Here is a 21,176-nt window from a genome sequence, read left to right as displayed (position 1 = left end):
AAAACTATCAAGTATACAAAAGTTGAACTGCATTTTCTACTCTACTACTTTTTTATGTAGGTAGTATAATAGTTCGTAATACCTAACATTTATTATTACATGTATACATACATACTACACTATGTTTGGCACTTTAGAATTATCTCATTTGATTCTCCCAACAACCTTGGAAAGGAGATGCTGTTATTATCTTCATATTTTACAGAGGAGCAAACTGAGGCAAACAGCGTATTAAGTGATTTGCACAGGGTCACAAAGCTAAGAAGTGTCTGAGGCTGGATTTGAACTCAGTCCTTCCTGACTTCAGGACTGGTGCTCTACCTACCTAGCAATCCAGCTACCTAATAGAGATTGAACAATATAAAAACAAACATTATTGCCATCATATCAGCAGAGGACATACCCTGGATAAGAGGCCCTTTTCTTTTTGGAGGAAAGGAAAAAGGGAAGACAGGACAGGATGGGACAAGTATTAGCTAATTTATGTCCAGACATTTAAAAGAATTCAAAGTACAAAGCTAAATTCAACTGAAAAGTCAAATGAAAACATAAACAAACCCAAAAAAATTAACAATCAGCTAGTATCCCTGAAATCCTAAATGTCTGCAACAGTCCTAACTCAGCTCAATTAAAAAAAGTTCTCTGCAGACGAAAGTGATATATGGGTTTCCTTAAGCCACTGTATTTATAATCAGATTTCCACTAAAGATTTCTACTAGTCTATGAATTGAAACACTCCCATCTCTGGTATAATAGTAACAATTTTTTTTATAATATTAATTTAAATCTAAAAAGCAACCAGATACATATTCAAAAAAGCAAAAATATTTTAGGTAAAAATAAATTAAATGCCCAACGAATCTGTGCAGTAACTTAACAGAATTACAATACAACATAATAGAATGATTGGCTCCAGCTATGCTCCAGATAAATATCATTCTGATGAGGAATGATGTTCAACACTTCAGTCTGTTGGTTCGTACAACAGGACCAACAGGTTAAGATTAAATTCTGACATCCTATCCAAAACTTTTAGGAATCCCTTATCCATCATAACGTACAAAATAAAGAAGTTCCAAGAAAACTGGGAACTGATTCTTATTGGGACCCTAGGTGGGGTGGTGTTTTTGTCTATTAAAAAAAAAAAAAGGAAAAGATGTTCCCCTTGCTCAACATAGTTTGCCTGAATCATTCACTCTCAACATTCTGAAGAGCTTATCTTTGACAACAGAGGATATGAGTAAAGTAATTACTGTGTAAATGCCACTTATTATGGAAACAGAAAAGTTTCTGATAATATTCTATAAATATTTTCTTACTTGAATAGACTATGCTATTCCAGAAATCTGACTTCTTTGGTCACTGGCAGACACTAAGTCAATGGAAGGCAAAAAAGAAGCCCCACTGTATAAAAATGTCCGGCAAAACAAAACAACTTAAATAAACAGGAGATCCAGTCAAATAAGGGCTACGTGTGGTGTGTGTGTGTGTGTGTGTGTGTGTGTGTGTGTGTGTGTTTAAGTGGGAATGGAGGGTTTAAAGTAGGTACTCACAAGATCTTTACAAATTACCTTGACTTTGTACTTCAGTCCAGTCTAATGGCACAGGAGGCTTCCTTTTCCTCCACAGTTTATCCATTGTCAATAAATATCTTATGTCATCCTTGAAAAGCTTAAAAAAAGAAAAAAGAAAAAATTACATGCAATAATCCCTTAAGTGCACATGCTAGCAAGTGATATATGTAATTCATTTAAATATTCAACAAATACTAAGCACCTACTATGTACAGGGACAAGTAAATGCATTAAATATTGTACCATGATAATGGTGTTGAGTTAGACACATGTCATATACTAAAAAACATGGTGCTAGAATAATTATCTACTATAAATATTATTTTTTTAAAAGTGAGCCTATCATTGATTTGCAAAAGCCTTAATATATAAAATGCATAAATAATACATACATAATACATAAATACATAAAAAAATGGAAGTGAATATTACTGCCCCATAAAACAACAGAGAAAAGAGAAGCATGGAAAGAATTACAAACTGAGTAAAGAAATAAACCCAAGCAAACAATGCAGACAATGATTACAATAAAGTAAATAGAACAAAAAGATGAAATTGAATACTATAATATTAATGACAAAGGGTGACCCTGGCAAAAAGCTGAGAAAATGAAAAACTCTTTCCCTTTTTCAGAGGTAGGGAAGTATAAAGGGAGACTATTGCATGTACTTTCAGACTGATGCATTGGTGGATTTTGTTGAATTATTTTTTTTCCCCCAAAGGATGGTTTGCCAGGCAGAAAAGAAGGAAGAGATGAAGGTGATACAAAAACAAACCAAAAGTAAGATTTCTTGAATGAGCCTAAACTAATTAAGCACACAAATTAGCCAGTCAATAAATGTTTTTAAGTATCATGTGCCAGAACCTGTACTAAGCACTAGGAACTGAAAGAAAGGTAAAACACAGTCTTACTCTCAAGGGACTTTCAGTCTAATGAGGGAGACCACACACAACTATATACAAACAAGCTACATACAGGATAAGTTGAAAATAATCAACAGAGAAAAGGCACCAGAATTAAAAGAGATCAGGAAATGCTTCTTGAAACTAGGATTTTAGCTGGGATCTAAAGGAACCCTAAGGAAACCAGGAAGGAGAGATGAGGTAAAAGAATAACCCACGCCTGGGAATAGCCAATCAAAATGCCTGGAATTGGGAGATGAAGAAAGTTGTGCAACAGAAAGGAAGAAGGGGGGCAGCTAGGTGGCACAGTGGATAGAGCACTGGCCCTGAAGTCAGGAGTACTAGCTGTGTGACCCTGGGCGAGTCACTTAACCCCAACAGCCTAAAAATTAAAAAAAAAAGAAAAGAAAAGAAAATGAAAGTAAGGAGGGCAGGGCCACTGTACTTCAGAGTACAGGGAGGGAAGAGGGAGAGTAGGGGAAGAAGTTAAGGTGTAAGAAGACTAGGGGGGAGGAAGGGTGGAGAGAACTAGGTTATGAAGGACTTTAAATGTCAAATGAGATTTTTATATTTGATCCAGGAGGTGACAGGGAGTTTATTAAGCAGGATGAGTGACATAGTCACACTTGTGCTTTAGGAAAATCACTACCAATAGGACAGACTGGAGTGGAAGACCAACCAGCAGACTATTTCAATAGTCCAGGCACAAGGAGATGAGGGCCTGCACCAGGGTGGTAGAAGAAAGAATGGGGAATATTCAAGAAATGTTAAAAAGGTAAAACTGACAGGTCTTGGCAATAGATTGGATATGGGGGATGAGAGAGAGTAGAGTTAAAGATGGCACCTAAATTGCATGCCTAGGTGACAAGGAGAATGGTGGTAATAACAGTAATAGAGAAGTTAGGAAGAGGGGAGGATTTAGGGAATAAATCGTTCAGTTTTATAAATATTGATTTTAAGATGTTTACAGGACATCCAATTCAAAATACCCAAAAAGTAGCTGAAGAAATGAGACTGCAGGTCAAAAGAGATTAATGCGTAAGTAGATTTGAGAATCATCAGCACAGAAACAATAACTGAATCTATAGGAGCTGATGAGATAACCAAGTCAAATAGTGTAGAGGGAGAAGTAGACAAGGACAGAAGCCCTGTGGGATAGCCATAGTTAGTAGGTGTAACTTAGCTGAAGAGCCAGAAAGGGAGAACTAAGGAATAGTCAGACAAGCAGGAAGAAAACCAAGAAAGTATAGTGTCCTGAAAACCTAAAGAAAATATTGAAGAAAAAAGGGTGATCCACAGGGTCAAAAGTCAAAGACTACAGAGAGGTTAAGTAAGATGGAGCCTGAGAAAAGGTCATTAGATTTGGCAGCCAGAAAAAAGTGGTAACTTTGGAGGGACAATTTTTGGTTTAATGATGAGGAAGGAAGCCAGAATGCAGTGAGTAACTCCGAGTGAAAGAAAAGGAAGTGGAGGCATCCATCATAAACAGCCTTCTCAAGGACTTTAGTCACAAAGGGGAGGAGAAATATGAGAATGATTAACAGAGATGGATGAATCAAGTGAGGGTTTTTTGAGGGGGAGACATGGACATGTCTGTGGTCCACAGGGAAGCAGGCAACAGACAAGGAGAAGCTAAAAATAAGAGGGTAGGGATAACAGAGGGGGCACCCCATTGGAGAAGACAGTATGGAATGGCCTCATTTGTGCATTCATAGAAATTTGTCTTGGCAAGAGGTCACCTCTTCATGAGAGACAAGAGTAAAGGAGGAGATAAACGGCAAAAGGTATCTGGGTGATGTGGAGGAGAGCAGAGGAAAACTCTTGGAGAATGGTCTCAATTTTTCAGTAAAATATGAAGCAAGTTTTTTAGCTGAGAAGGAAAGGAAGAGGGAGAGCCACAGGAGATCTGAGGAGGGCCGAAAAGGTCTGGAAAAACTCTTGCAGTGGGGAAGGCAGTGAGTTCATTGAGAGGTCATAAAAGGATTGCCCTGCAGCATTAAGGGTCCTTTTGAGGTTATGTAACATAAATTCATAATGAACCTGTCAGCATGGTTTCATGATTTTTCTCTACCTTTGTTCAGCAGCACATAAATAGGATGAAAGGTAGCAGATGGTGGGAGTGATCCAGCTGAGGACTGGCAGGGCAAGTTTGGTGATATAATAAGGCAAGGGACGAAAGAAGACAGTGTAGAGTTAAACGGGTTCACTAAGGGGTCGAGATGGGGAAGGGAAGAGTGAAGCCAGTGCAAGGGTAATGGCCTAGTAATGAACTGAGGAGCTGAAGCACTGGAAGTCACAATGGAGACAAAAAAACAGGGTTTGGGGTTGCAAGGCAGAGGGAGAATATGAATAACAATATATTGTTATCATATAAGGGAATTTTGGAGTTCACAAACATGGAAGTGGCGCATATGTGGGCAATTCCAAGATGGAAGGGATGACAATCTTTGTTATGTGGCTGAGGTGGGATGAAGGAATACATTTTGGGAAATAAGTTGAAGAACTATGAGATTAGGGTACTTGAAAGAGTATAAATATGTTGAAGTCCCCCAGTATGAGGGTAGGAGGTAGAGAGGAGAGAAAAACTAAGCCAAGCACTCAACTCACTGAGGAAAGAAAGGAAATGTCCTGGAGATTGGCAGACAACAACTAGCAAAATTTTGGGTAGTAGGTTTGCAGTGAGTAAACCTCAAGAGTTGGCAGTTTACTGATGGTGGTAAAAGGAAAACCTAGAAGTAGCAGTGAGAAGCATGGAGTATTCCAACTCCTCCACCCTGACCAGTAAGCCAGTGACTAATGACTGAAAGTAATATCAGTGCTAGAAAAGGCAGCAATGGAAGCCATCATCAGGAGGTAGCCAGGGGGCAGCTAGGTGGCTCAATGGATAGAGCACCAGACTTGGAGTCAGGAGGAGCTGAGTTCAAATTCAGCCTCAGACACTTGACACTTAGTAGCTGTGTGACCCTGGGCAAGTCACTTAACCCCACCGCCTAGCAAAAAAAAAAAAAAAAGGAGGCAGCCAGGTCTCAGTGAGAGCCAAAAGACTGGATGTGAGAAAGGAAAAGATTTAAGACAAAAACAAGTTTTTTGCCTATGGAGCAGGCATTCCAGAGAGCATGGAAAAGGTGAGTACCTAAGGAGGAGGGGAGATGAGAGGGGAAGAGTGAGAAATATAAATAAGGAACAGAACAGTAGGGAATGGTGAATGAGGTTTGAACTATGACCTCAGGTTGTAAAGAAACACTGGGATAGGTAGGGTATTAATGGGGGAAGTTTGTTAATCATTAAGAGTTTAGATTTTCCTTATGTTGCAGATATAAATATTTAATATTTTATTTATTAATATTTAATATTTTATTATATTATATTAATTATTGTATTATTATTTTATCTATTATAATATTTATAAAATATTATATTAATATTTTAATATTAAATAAAAATTTGAATAAGCAATGGTCCCCTTATATCCTAAAACATTTAGTTTTAGAAAGAATTCTGTAGTTTCTACTGTTTTTCCATCTCTCAATATTACAGAAATTATATGAAAAATTGCCTTTTGCTGGATCCTACCAAAAGGTTTTCTAACAGACTACCTATTAACAGTAACTATCCTATTATTAAGAATTTTTTAAATTATCCACCTAAATGAGAAAATCACCTTAGCAGCAATTGAAACTTTTCTATCAAACTAGATAATGACCTTTAGAAAGTCATTAATTCAAATTCTGCCTCTGGGCATTTTTCATGGATGGAATGTTCTCCCTCCTCATCCTTCCATCCTTATCTTCCCTGAAGTCTTAGCTGAAATCTCTTCTATAGGATGCCTTTTCCAATCTCTCAATTCTAGTGCCTTCCCTCTTATTAATGATTTCCTATTTATCCTGTTTATAGCTTGTTTGTACATATTTGTTTGCTTGTTGTTTCTCCCACAAGATTTCGAGTTCCTCACAATCTTTGTACCCCCAGAGTTTAGCACGGTCCCTGGAACATAAAAGGTGCTGAATAAATGCTTAATGATTGACTTAGATACTTACTAATATCTGACCCTGGATATGACCCTGGGTAAGTCATTAAACTTTCAAAAGAATTCAAAAGAAATAGAATTCGATCCCTTATACCACTCTGCTATTTGACAGAGCAAATCTTACCTTGGTGAAGAGTTTAACTGGATCATATCCAGTTGATTTAGCCCATTCCTTGGTGGAAATACGTTTGATATCACCGTCATCATTAGATGCTCTTGCTCTGGCTTCAGCTTCTGCTGGTTCCCCTGCAGCAGACAACATTTGGCTATAGTTTTAACATGAAGAGACATGAAATGGGATCCAACTTAACTGATGAAAGAAATAATTTAAATTACCTAGGGAATTCACCTGTAATCAATATATCCTGGTTTAGTATTTGCCCTCCTGATTCGGGGCCTATTAGAGGGGCCAAAAGGGGAGGTATGACCATCTTAGCACTGCACTCTTACAAGCTGCTATTTTCATAACTAGAATAAGAAAACTAGCTGTTAAAACTTAAAGCTTTTGATGAAATGACAAGTTCAAGCCTGAATATTTTACTCACAGGCAGCTTCAGGATCAGCTCTATCAGGGGATACTTCCTGATCAGCATCTTCTTCCCCAAACAACTGGCTGTAATTTTAAAAAATAATTATATACAAAACCAAGCATTTTTCACAAAGATTTTCCCCTAGATTATATAAACAAATCTAATTGGATTGAGATGATTATGTCAGAGCTTACCTGGAACTAAGAAAAATTATTAAACTGTGCTGTTAATATTTCTATTTCTCAAACTGTTTTACATAGAGACCTAATAATTTCATTCTGGCCAAGCACACAACTATGTCTGAATTTCAGCAATCTTATATATAATTACCACAGAGCTAGGCTCAGCAAAATATGCAATGACTAGTCTGGATAATTTAAGTTTAAACAAAATATACTTCATCTCATTGTTAACTGTTGATATGGATCTTAAACAACATAAATATCAATTTATCTTTTTTTATATATATATAAATATATATATATATATTTTTATATATAAGATTTTGATTTGACCAAAAACAAACAAATAAATGAATGAGTGAAAATTTAAAAAGAAAAAATCTGGCCTTTTCTGTCTGTAAGTCCACACTTTTCTTTGGGTAATATATTTTTATTGTTGAAAAGTAAAATCTTGAAAATTAATGACCAACTTGTGGCTGAACTATTTTCTAAGTAACTGTTGATCTTTATATTTTTAAGGTAAATTTTATATTCTCAAAATACTGCCAGAAACATCACTTGAACAAGATTGTACCACCTTATAAAAAGTAAGCTCAAGATGATGGGCAAAAGTAGCCAGGATCAAATACAAACTTTTTAGATAATCTACATGGCATCTCTTTTCAGACCTTCTTTTCTTACCTCAACTATAGAAAGAGGACAAGAAATACATATTCTATTTCACTTCAAGAATCTGACTCCCACTGCCAAGTAATAATCGTAGGAAGGGCTAAAAACTAGTGAAAAAAAACAGGGAAGGAGCTAGAGAGATCAAGGGAAATAACAATCAATTCTAAAGCATAGAAAGCATAACAGAAATAGAAAAGAAATAGATCAGGTGATATGATATTAGCTCTAAGTGTTTAACTATCTTGCCTCCTTATGTTCCCCACCAGAAGTACTGAAACTATTTATGCTCATCAAAAGAGCACTACAAATATACAAATGCAGGGTGTTCCAAAAATCTTAGTGCAATTTTAAACTATTAAAACTGCATTAAGAGCCAAAGCAGGAGAATGTTGCACACCGTAACAGCCACATTGTGCGATGACTAATACTGACAGACTTAACCCTTCTCAGCAATACAAGGATCTAAGACATCTCCCAAGTCTCATGATGGAAAATGCTATCCACATCCAAAGAAAGAACTAGGGAGTTTGAATGCAGATCGAAGCATAGTATTTGCTATTTTTTTTTCTTCTGTTGTGTTTTGTTTCCTCTTTCTGGTGGTTCCTCCTATTGGTTCTAATTCTTACCTACAACATCACTAATGTGAAAATATGATTAATAGGAATGTATATGTTTAGCCTATATCAGATTACAAGCTGTCTTGGGGAGGGAGGGGGAGAAAAATTTTAAACTCAAAAGCTTATGGAAGTGATTGTTCATAATTCAAAATACATTAATTAAAAACAAATAAATAAATAAATAAATGGGGTGGGGGCTGCATCAAGACTTTCAGAACCTTGTAACATATAAACACAAAGCAGCCACCTCTGTTTCCATTAACCAAAAAAGTAAACACGCCAGAGCAACCTCATAACTTCTCTAATCAATATCCAATATATCACTACAATTTCTGATTGCCAAAAAATGCTAACAATTCACAAAAATGCTAACTGCTAGCAAAGACTAGCAGTAATACTTTGAACCTGATACAGTTAAAATGGAACATACTGATCATTTTATGCACGTAAAAGGGAGCCATGAGTGGCAAGATGACAATTATAAAAGGGAAGATAAACTCCTTTTCTTAGAAATTATTGAAACCTTCATGCAAAATCATATGGAAGAAAACTACCAAAATATTTCAACTTTCCTACCCATATTTGAAAATAAAGAATGATAAGTATTTCTAAATAAAAATATTTCTCACTTATAAGCATCAAAGCATATTTTTAAATAATCTCTTACTTGAACAAATATTTTGCCCATACGATACAGTGGATAGGTTCTGAAGGTGTATTACGAATCGTACATCCAGGGAAAGTTTTCTGGGTTGGTTTAGGATGACATTCATAACATTCTGTCACACCCTGCAGATTCAAGAAATCAGAAAAACATTCACTCCACAATGGTAACTCATTATTTCAACAGAAATCAACTACACATAGAACCTTCTTCCCCATTCTAACTACAATTCATACAAGTATAGAACTTATTTATGGAAGGACCTTAGAGATAATATAGTCCAATCTCCGCATTTTACAGATAAATAAGAAGGGCAAAAGGAAGCGTTTTACCTAGATACAAGATAGTAGCAAAGCCAGGCCTAAAACCCAGGCATTCATACTGTTAGTGTAGGTTTCTATAAACCATAGTACACTTCCCCCTACTTAAAGTACTTAAATGCTAAAATACTACTGATTTACAGATTCTTTAAATAAATCTCAAAGACCACAATAGAATCCCATTTTGAGATGAAGGATAGATTTCTAAACTAAGTATTTTCAAGAATTTTTATACATTTGCTTATTTCAGGATTTTCTATCCAATCCTAACCTCCTAAACACAAAGAAAAGCAGGTTTTTAAATTAAAATGTACTAAATCTAAACTTTGATTTGAGAATTTCACATCAGATTAGAACCAGTAAAGGAACAAGAATGAGTTATATTAAAAGTCATTGTCCAAGAAGAGAAATGGCCAAATGATAATTGTAAACAAACTATTCTCAAAATAAGAAATGCAAACAACCATATGAAAAAAAATGCTACAAATCATTACTAAAACAAATGAAAATCAACACAACTCTTGAGGTTTTACCTCACACCCTGCAAACTGGCAAAGATAACAGAAGACAGGAATGGTCAATTTTGGAGACATTTTAGAAAGAGAGGGACACTAATGCATTGTTGGTGGAGCTATATAACCAAAATGGAAAGCAATTTGGAGTTTTTCAAATAAAGTTGACTAAAATATCCAGACCCTTTAACCTAAAAATTCTACTGCTAGCAATATACCTCAATGAGTCACTAACAAAAAAGAAAGGCTCTACATACACCAAAATATTTATAGCAGCACTTTTTGTGGTAATAAAGAACTGGAAACAAAGTATATATATACCCATCAACTGAAGAATAGGTAAATAAACTGTGCTCTATGAATGTAATGGAACATCGCTGTGCTATAAGAAATGATGAACATAATGAATATAAACAGAGAAAAACTTACAGAAAATAATGCAAAGTGAAGTAAGTAGAATAAGGAAAACTACATAAGGACAACAACAATGTGAATGGAAAGAACCACCATAAAATAATCAAAACCAAGTGTTATGAAATTACAGAGACAAGTGTGTCCTCAAAGAAAAGATATGAAAGGACAGCTCCCCACCTCCTTTCCAGAGGTCAGGGGTCAACAGGTATGGAAGACCATATGTATCATTCTGGTCTGACGATGTGCACACTGTCATATATAGGTAAGTATAGATACTTTCTCAATATGTTGCTCAATTTTGCTTTATTTTGCTCTTCCTGTTTTTCTTTTTTTAAAAAAATTATTTGTCATAAGGAATGGCTTTCTGGGAAGGGTAGCAGTGACTATGATGAAATCTAGGCAATATAAAAAATATAAATAAAAATTTATTTTAAAAAATAATCAATGACTCATCACTATACTCAAATATTCTTCATTGACAGAGGACAAGAAAAGACAAGACACAGGTTTAAGTTAAAATAATAAGTATTAAATTAGATCAGAGCCTAAGAATTTTGAGACAAAGAAACAAATTACCTGGAATTTCCTTCCAAGGAGATGAGTAAAAGCCAAGTGTATATATCTGATATTTGAGAGACTCCTAATGGCATTCTTTCATTACTATATGAACCCCCTTCCCTTTCTCTCCAGTACATTTTTTAGCTTGCAAAAGCTCTCAAAAGCACTACTTAAGCATATCATGGACATACAGGTTAAAAAAGGCTACTAAACCCTGACACTGAAAGCAATCTTTGCAGAATGATGTTAAGTGCCTTCCTACCTAAAAGTGAGGGATGGACTAGATGAAATGCCAAGGTTCTTTCCATATTTATAATTCTAGAACCACCATAGCACAAGTTTGTTATATAATAAGTTTCAGACAGAAAGACATAAAAGATTAGGTTCATTATGTTTCTAACACATAGGCTTTAAAAGGCAAACAAATCAAACTAAGCAGTTAAGGAGAAATGGTATTCCTTGTACCTATGGTTTTGTCTATGTCCCTCCAGAGTTCTCTTTTACAATTTAGAGAGCAATGGCCTATACCACCTCAAGAGAATATCCCAAGTATTCTTATTATAAGCATCATAATTGAGTTGGTTATCTTAAAGTTACATAAATCCAAGAAAAATTAAAGCTTATCTCATCTTTCCCCGTAAGCCTCTATAGTTCCACAGCAAATATTTCAAGAAGAATAAATCTTTTCCCATAACCTTTTTGATAACTGTTACTTGTCCAAGATAGCCAGCAGTCCCACTCTCTATAAGAGGAACATCAGCAGCCAGGCACATCCTATTCACGTGGTTCCGTGCAGCTGAAAGACGATATCAAGAAAGAAACCACAAAATCAATTATTTTACTTTTACACTTAGGAGAGCAGGTTAAATAAACAGCTTTTCTTAGTTTTAATTTTACAGTCAACCCCACCCACCAATCACACCATTTAGATCTGCTAATACAACAGATAATACATATCGTTTAACAGAAATTCATTTATTGGTCCAAACTAAGAGAAACATCTCTGAAATTTACAGAATTTCAGCTTCCAAAGCTAGTCTCTTATACCTGATGTCCCCACTAAAATTATAATAGCTAAAATGCTATTTTTATATGCTAAGAACCCCAAAGCTAACACAGCCTAAATCTGTTTTAAAAAATCAAGCTGGCCTCAGACACTTGACACTTACTAGCTGTGTAACCCTGGGCAAGTCACTTAACCCCAAATGCCTCACCAAAATGCAAAAAGAAAATAATAATAATAATAATAATAATAATGAATTAAGTTGGAAAAGAATAATCAACATGTATGATCAACACACAGGACCATTTTTAACATTCAGTATACCTAAAGGTCCTAAATGTTATTAGGGCAAGCATTCATTACTAAAACAAAGTTTAACTTTTTGGTCTCATTTTAAATGCTAATACCTCATCTCACTCCAACATAATGTATCAAACTGTAAATAGCAGGAAAAAAAGTGTAAAAAGGAGTCAATAAATTGTAGAAATGACAAAAATGCAAGATAAAGTAAAATTGCCTTGGACGTCAATTTAGAAATATTGAAACGATTTGAGGCTAGTGAAAACCTAGCCAAATTACCGAAGTTATGCCTCTTCTATAAGAGAGAACAATTTGTGAGGCAGCGAATCATAACCAATATCCACAATGGACAATAATTTCTGATACCAAGTCTTTAAAAATTATGAAAACAGAAATACTAACATGGTGTTAATATTTGAATATTTTACTAACATTTTCCCACTCAATTTAACTTCCTGTAGTCTTAAATGGGTTTTTAAGGGTTTTTTTTACATTAGAACACAAATCCAAATTTATCATTAAAGGTAATAGGAAAATAAGATTCGCTTAATTTAAATTTGCTTCATGATTAAAACATTATCTAATTCATTAAGCCAGGTGTAACTATATGAATGAACGTATTTCTGGGGAGATATGTGGACCATAAATTCCATAGAAACCTACATGATAAACTCACAGGACCACACCAGCAAGGAGACTTGGAAGTCATAACTTCAATTCTCTCATTTTATAGATCAATAAGGATCCAACAATTTCTTACAGTGCAGGAGCTGTTTCATTTTTGGCTTTGTATCTCCAATGTCTAGCATAATGCCTTATAAAGAAGGCATTCAATAAATGGTCATTGAATGAAACTTGGCCAAAGAGAAGTTACTTACTTTATTCAAGAACACACAGGTACTAAGTGGAGGAGGTAGGATTCAAACCCAGGTCCAGTGACTACAAATTAAGCATGCTTTCCACTGTATCTAACTACTGTAAGTTTTAAGAAGAATTTTGAAAATTTCTATAAGCATTAATGTTCCTAGGTGTCTTTGAAGCAATCTTTACAACTGTATCCAAGAAACTATCTTTAAGAAGGCCCTTCTAAAAGTTTTATGACCTGGCAAAAATTTGGCAAGCACTAGCCTTATCTGCAGAAACATTTCTCCAGTGTCACAATCAAGTGGAAGTGGGGCTAAGGAAGAGTTGGCACATGACAATAAACCCCATTCATTTCTATTTCCAAGCTGTTCTATTTCCTCAATAACTGAGATTCATGATTTAAAGCTGGACAACACCTTAGAGATCATCACGAAGGAACTTGTTCAAGGTCATACAGCTAGGATTTAACTGAGGCAATCAAGGCAATTTCCCTCTGGGACTTTTCCTGATCTGTAGAGGAAATTGGACTAAATATCCTCTCAGGTCCCTTTTGTCTCTAAATCTACACTCCCCCATGTCATCTAACCTCTCTCAAACTCCCTTCAGAGACTCTGTCTTCTAGACACAAAACTGATTCCCCTTCCTCCCCTATACCTCAGAGCTTAGAGTTTCATCAAAAAGAAACCCCAAACTCATCAGGGGTGTACTGGAACCAGCTCCAATCAACTCAAGAGAACGCAATGTTAAATTTTTCGAGTGAGCATTTACATCTAAGAAATCAGCAAACACTATATATCAGGGCTTGACTTATTGTTTTGTTGACTGTCTAGACATAAGAAAGTGAAGGAGAAAATGCCAATAATGCATATTAAACTTAAAAGTGTGTCATGCATACATTTTTCCAGAGAGCCAGTTGCTAAACATTCTCCATCACATCAGTGGAAGTTATTATGAAAGCAGAAGTCTGTTTTGTCCAATGCCCTATACTTCAAGGAAAATAACTCAATTAAGGACTACTGTAAAGAAGCTGACAAATCACTATCTTCATCTGGTATTTTTATAATCTGGGTCTGAGGAATAACAAAAAAGTAATCACTGCAAAACATAAAACCAGAATTTACTAAACTCACCTCTGTTATCTAAAGCATTCATGACCAATGTAAACTGCCGAAAGAATTCCACATTATAATCAGGGCTACAAAATAGAAGAAAGAAAAGTCACAAAAGCAATAGCCTTACATTTGTTCATCTTTATGTTTTGTTGTAATACAGAATTTTCTATCATTTTTAAAGAAGCTTAGACAATACAAGTAGCTCCTAGTGAGATGGCTACTCTCAAGTATACTAAATGAAAAGGAATTATTTTCTAGTTTACTTTTTCCAAATAGCCATTAGCAATTAGGAAATGTTGATACCCCCAATCTTTCCGTTTTGGGACACTACCAGTCAATTCATAGCCCAGCAGGCTTATAGCTAAAAAACACATAGCAATTTTCTATTCAACCTTGCTTATAGCTGCGGTGCTAGAGCCAAATCAAAGTGGCAGAACTAGGATCCTCAGGCCATTGCTCTTTCCATAACAACACAATTGACCCCCAACTGAAAAGCTTGAAAACTTTAAGAGGATGTACTACATGAAAAAGTAGAAACAGTGCTAAATAAAGAAAACCAAAATGATAAAAGCAGCTACATTAAACAAAGTACATATACAAAAAGACCACACTAGAGGAAGCACAATTTTAAGAGAATCAAGGGATCATTTCTCAAGGTAATATAATAATAGTAGTTGATATTTTAAAAGTGCTCTAAGTGCTTTTACATACATCTTGTTTAAGGTATGAGAAAGAAGAGGATAAAAATATGTGGAAAAAAATGTTACCAAAAAAGGTAACCCAGAAAAGATCAATACTTACAGACCCACCACTACAAAATATTTATAAGAATAACCTACACCCGTTTCCAAGAGTACCCTTGATTAAGGTATATGAAGGGAATAAGCAGGCTTACACATATCATATTCCTACAGCAGACCATATTTTTATGGTTCCATAACTGACTGAAAAGCATACAGAATAAAATCCAAGCCTATTTGTTCTCTATATAAAAGCATCTGAATTCAGTATAGTAAAATGCTAACTGAAAGCCTCTCCAACAAGATGATTCCAAAATATATCAAGATTGCTTGAAAAATATCTCATAGGCTTTAGATATATCACCCAGGGGGAGGGGGAGAGAGCTAGGGGGCGCAGTGGATAGAGCGCCAGCCTTGGAGTCAGAAGGACCTGAGTTCAAATCTGGCCTCAGACACCTGACACTTACTAGCTATATGACCCTGGGCAAGTCACTTAACCCCAACTGCCTCACCTAAAAAAAAAAAATCACCCTGACAGCTAAAAAGAGGTTGGATTGGTGTGGAGAAAAACTTAAGTCAGACAGATGAATAAGCAACTGACCTAGGGTAGCGGCTGTATAGGTGAAGAGGACATACTCAAGAGATCTTGTAAAGGTAAAAATGATAAGGTTTGGAAAATGACTGAATATGTGGGTAAGTCAAAGTGAGGAGGAAAGGATAAAACAAATATTTTTTAAACACATGCAATGTGCCACACCTGTGCTAAGCTCCTTACAAATATTGTCTCATTTGATAATCACAACAACCCTGAGAGGTAAATACTATTACATTTTACAGTTGAGGAAATCTAGGCAGACAAAGGTTAAGAAACTTGATCAAATCACAAAGCTAATAAACATTTGCGATCAAATTTGAACTCAGGTCTTCCTAACTCCAGGCCCAGGGCTCTATCCACCTTGCCACCTAGCTGCCTGAGCTGAACACGACAGAAGTAGAGAGCCTAAGTGATTGGAAGTATAGTGGTACCCTGGACAGTGACAAGAGAGAATAGTCTGAGGGGAAAGTTTGTAAGTTCTATTTTAGACACGATGAGTTTGACAAGTGTACAAAACATCCACTTCAGGATATCCAAAAAGTAGTAGGTAATATATAACTATACTGCAGGAAAGACACTAGGGATGGACAAAAAGATTAGGTAATCATCTCTACAAAGAAGACACTTAATGACTATCTTGTTAAAATCAACTAGGATTGGAGAGGGCGGGGGTGAAGAATATATAGTAAAATATCATTAAAGAACTTCACCAGAACAAGAGACTTATTACAAGAGAAATCTGAATTGCCCTGTTTAAAGATGCCATTTAGGTTGTAATCTCTATCTTCTGATTAGGACTCAAAGATCTTTTAAGTTTACAAACAAAATAGCTACTAAATTAACTTAGGGGATAAACCAGCTAAGCTATTTAAAATCTTCTCAAAAGAAAGAAAAGAAATGTAATACAAAAGAAAAATGGGAAATATAATGCTCCAAAGCACATTTAAATAATTAACCAAAATACATACTTCATGATGCTGTCATGGTAGGCTACAATATTAGCTTCTGGGTAAAACTGCAATACACTTTCCTTAGCAACCTAAAAATGAAAAACAAAATTCTAAAATTATTTCTAGAATTACTCAAAATTGAATTCTAGTACATTCTTTCTGATAAATACAATACTATGATTTTCTGATGGAGGAAACTGATTTTTAAAGTTGATGTTTTCTCTTACATAATCCCCCTATCATTAAGATAAAGAGAACAAAAATAAGTAAGGAAAAAAATCTACTCAGATTTCTACCACATTTTGAGAGCTCAGGAAAATCTAACCAAAAAGGTTAACTGAAAGGAGAGGAAATTCCTGTTCAACATTAAAGCACAATGTCATGTCTACATGATCAGTTTCATTTCAAACCCAAAAACAAATTAAGCCACCTAGTCTATCTACTTATCTAACATTTAACTCTCAAAGAGATCTTTCTCCTGCTAGTATATTTACTACTAAAATAGTCTTCTTTTCAATTTCCAAAGCCCATGTTTGGATTCAAAGAAAAAACTAATTTTAATGTTATTCTAAAGCATAACAACTAGGAAGTAAAATTTGCTCCTTTTTTTGGAGGGGTTGGGATTATTCCAATGCCACCTCATTCTAGTGACAGATTACTATGAGTTATGAAGCAGCACTTAGTTTCTACTTATTTTGTGTACTACCATTTTGTATCAATTCTAAATATGCCATGCCCCACTACTAGACTGTGACCTCTACAAAGATAGAGACAGTATCTTATTTAATCTTCTTGTCTTCTCCCATTACCCAATTCTACTTATGGGAGGAACTTAATGGTTGCTAAGGGAGTAACTCTAATTACAGTACATGGCACCATATAATGATTGGCAAGTAGCTCCCATCAGTTCCATTTCTGATTCGATTTGTGATTTAGACAAGCTACAACCTCTCTTGGCCTCATTTTCCCCAGGAAAAAAAACTTTTCCCAGATTTCTTCATCTACTAGAGATTATGAGAATCAATCTGATAACACAGGCTACTCTATCCAAGGTACAATGAAACAGAGGTATCAAACACTCCAGATTAACATGTAATTGGGAAATATTTAACAAAATAATTAAAAATACAACAGAACATAAGAAATGTTAATATGTGGTTTTCTAAGTCAATAGGTGGCCCCCAGGATCTTTTGTATTTAAGTTTGACACCACTGCAACAGAGAAAGTAAGAAATCTTTACTTATTTACCTGTGCCTTAGACCTTCCAACATGCTTTTTCTGAAACAAAAACTGCCTGTTGAGGTTGCTGACATCAATAGTATCCAAATCAATCTACAAATGAACAAAATCCAGTTATTTTATAATACACAATATAAAAATATTTAAAGTACAGCATAGGGGGACAGGTAGGTGGCATAGTGAGTGAATCGACAGAGCAGCAACTCTCCACTCAGAAAGACCAGAGTTCAAATACGGCCTCAGACTCTTACTAGGGTGTGACTCTGGACAAATCACTTAACCTGATTGCCTCCAAAAAATAAAAAAAGAGCACCCAACATTTCAGCAACACTGACATCAACCCTAAGAATCCATAATTTCTAAATTTTCTGGAAGCATTTGAAAATTTGTTTTAGGATCTATCATACCACAATTATTGTTCATTTGGCCAAAGTAATTACTGAATACATAAGCAATTCAAAGACTTCATTTTTAAGGATAACTTTCCAAAGAATATTTGTAAAAGCTTCCTGGCAATTGTGAGTTACAAACAAAAACCTGAAATTACACAAAAATGTATGTGCACTTATGTACATCTACTACTGCAATTTATATCATATGCCTTACTTCTGCACCATCTAAATCAGAAAGGTTTCTAGGCTCTATAAGCGTTTATCTGAGCTCTGCATTTCAAGGTATTCAGCAAACACACTTTATATTTTCTGATGGGAGATCCTCTGGTGTCTCCCTCAATTCCACTGTTTTTAATCATACACATATAACTAAGAAATATACAAATATGCCTTGAGGATTATAAACAAACTGAAAAAAGGTCTAGATGGCTACATGTAATAAAGACAGTTTAATTATGTGGCTTAAAAAGCTTAATTTTGTATGTAATTATTTCTATGAGTCCAAAAGCTTATTAAATGATCATCTTTTAAAATGTGGCTAAAAGAGAGAAATGTAATAAAAGTAATACACTAAACCAGGACAAAGTCTCATATTTGAAACTTCATACTATATATGTGGGTAAGCTATTTTCATACAGAAATGGATGAAGATTATGGTTAAAAAAAACCATTGGTTCCATTTCAATTAACTTACATAAAGGTATCTAAAAGATAAAAGGTATCAAAAACTGAAATATGCTTTCATCTGTGAAATTCCACAAAGCAAGCAATTTCATTAATAATTCTTTACTTAGGATTTTTGGATTTATAATAAATTCCAACAGCCAATTTGATTGATGGGTTGTTTTCCAAACTGAAAGTCTCAAATTCAATTCATACTTCCCTGATATGACATTTTTTCCCCAAAAATTTCAACAGTCAAAAAATTAAGGCACCATCATGTTTGAATATGTCATGGCATACCAAGTGTCAAAACTCCATACAAAGTTAAAGAGAAAAATGTATTCAGCACATCAGATTTAGAACTGTCATCTAGTTCAACAATCTCATTTTACCTATAAGGAACTATGGCTGTGGAGCTAAGTAATTTGCCAAAGGTCACAAAAATTAGGTAGTTAAGTGGCAGCACTGACTTCAAATTCAGCACTTTTCACTGTACCACACTTTTCTAGAGTTAACAGACCTGCCCCATACAAATCCACATACACACAGGAACCAAAAATACCAACAACAAACCCTTTGATTTCCAATCCAGATATCTCAAGGGACACTTTTTAAAAAAAAATTTAAGCAGAAAACTACATTTTAAATATATATAAATTACATATAAGCAAACTAATGTCAATGACATATATAGTATCTAAAATACATCCTATCCATTTCAGTGACTTTGGGCAGAACCACATACCAAATGATAGCAGTTTTACTTCAGGAGATGTTTATCTTCAGTCATTTTTATCTTTGCTAAATGAAAGCAAACTGTTGTCAAATTCATGACATCAACCTAGCTGGAAAAAAAATCCACAACTATGCAATGTTTCCAAGAAACAACTTGGTTTGTTTATATTTTGCTTACAAAAAAAAAACCTCAAAAATAAAAATTCACTAGAATTAAAAAGTATAAACCTTTGGACCAAGGAAAAAAGTGAAAGAAAAACTCTCCAGGCCGCTATTTTTAGCTGACTGAAAGTGAAGGTTGAAACACTAACCTACTTTTTGTGTGTAGTTTTATGATAGATGCAATATTTTTAGTAGCAAGAATGGAACAGCCTGTGCTAAGTTTCATCCAAATAAGCGAAGCTTGTAACGTGGAGACCTAAGATTGGTACTGAAAGACGCATGCTGGGAAACAGTTTTACATGCCTTTCTCATATTCAAAATTAATCTGCCTTGGCACCAAGTCAGGAGTGGGGGGGCGGGGGGGGGAGAAGGGGGTAGTGTTCTACTACGAGCCCTGAAAATAATTTATACTTTAAAACAAAACCCAGGAAGCATTTTAATTCTTTCTCTCAAGAAACGTGGGTCCGGAGTAAGACGGGCAACTATGACCAAGGGCTTAAAACGGTCCAAAATCCTCCCCCACAGAAGGCATGCTCTTTAGTGGCAGAATGGCAACCCCCCCATCCCCAAACCGGTTAAAAAAAAGGGAAAGGGAATGAGAGAGAGAGAGAGAGAGACAGAGAAACAGAGACCGAGAGGGGGAGGAGGAGAAGCCCCCCCCATTCTCAAAAAAGATAACGGGGAGAGCGAAAGTCAACCGCGGCGTGACCTCCCCCCAAGACTCCGCCCCCGAAGCCTCCGGCGGGCAGGGGAAGGGCCGAGGGCCCAAGCCCCACCTCCTCCGCCCCCACCGTCCCCTCCCTCCGCGCCGGACACAGCCATTCCCGTCCCACCGCGATTTACCCGCGCAAACCCGGCGCCTTCTTACGAGCGCCGCCGCCATGTCCGCCCCGCTCCCGCGGAGCTCAGGCGAGGGGCCGCCAGGGCCTTTCCTGCCTCGGCCTCCCTGATGCCCACGCCTGCCCCGAGACCTTCACACCGCCCTCCCCGCCGCGGCCAGCCCGTGCCCGGCCTCCCCGGCCCCGCTCCTCACCAGGTCGATGTGCGCGAAGCCGGTGAGCACCAGGTTCTTGAGCAGCTCGCAGCCGATGCCGCCCGCGCCGACCACCAACACCCGGCCTCCAGCCACGGCCTCCGCCAACTCCCTGGGCAGCCCCCGCGACAGCGCCATGGCGGCCACCCTCCCCCACCGCGGCCGGGACCCACCCACGGACACACTGCCCGACACACCGGTTGGCAGAGGGAGGTAGGGAGCAGAAGAGGAGGCAGACGGAAGGGGGGCGGCGAGGCGGGCGCTGCGAACCGGAACTGAGGGAGGGGGAGGAAACGGCGATTTCCGCTCCTGCGCAGTGACCTCTTCTCGCGGTCCAGTGGCTGTGTTTGCGCGTAGTGAGGTTGGTGCGGGCTAGCCACGTGGGGCTGCTGCTTAAGTAAACTCTACCTTGCCTTA

At 36.6% G+C, this 21,176-nt stretch overlaps 1 protein-coding gene across 1 annotated transcript in view; it reads right to left on the bottom strand.

The window, feature by feature from the left end:
• Nucleotides 1-20,922, bottom strand: part of UBA2 (ubiquitin like modifier activating enzyme 2) — a 31,761-nt gene extending 10,839 nt beyond the window's left edge. Inside the window, exons 1-9 of the mRNA XM_020985005.2 lie at nucleotides 20,760-20,922; nucleotides 17,784-17,867; nucleotides 16,553-16,623; nucleotides 14,268-14,332; nucleotides 11,666-11,766; nucleotides 9,170-9,291; nucleotides 7,050-7,117; nucleotides 6,629-6,750; nucleotides 1,572-1,671 (exon numbers count right to left, since the gene is read on the bottom strand). Coding sequence (XP_020840664.1) covers nucleotides 1,572-1,671; nucleotides 6,629-6,750; nucleotides 7,050-7,117; nucleotides 9,170-9,291; nucleotides 11,666-11,766; nucleotides 14,268-14,332; nucleotides 16,553-16,623; nucleotides 17,784-17,867; nucleotides 20,760-20,897 — 871 coding nt within the window. The 5' untranslated portion in view covers nucleotides 20,898-20,922. The remainder of the gene's footprint in view (nucleotides 1-1,571; nucleotides 1,672-6,628; nucleotides 6,751-7,049; nucleotides 7,118-9,169; nucleotides 9,292-11,665; nucleotides 11,767-14,267; nucleotides 14,333-16,552; nucleotides 16,624-17,783; nucleotides 17,868-20,759) is intronic.
• Nucleotides 20,923-21,176: the final 254 nt, after the last annotated feature.

Source organism: Phascolarctos cinereus, unplaced genomic scaffold, assembly GCF_003287225.1.
Source record: "Phascolarctos cinereus isolate Bilbo 61053 unplaced genomic scaffold, phaCin_HiC Scaffold_2;HRSCAF=192, whole genome shotgun sequence".
Taxonomy (NCBI): domain Eukaryota; kingdom Metazoa; phylum Chordata; class Mammalia; order Diprotodontia; family Phascolarctidae; genus Phascolarctos; species Phascolarctos cinereus.
Note: the sequence above shows the minus strand (reverse complement) of the source record. Positions and strands in the feature narration are given on the sequence as shown.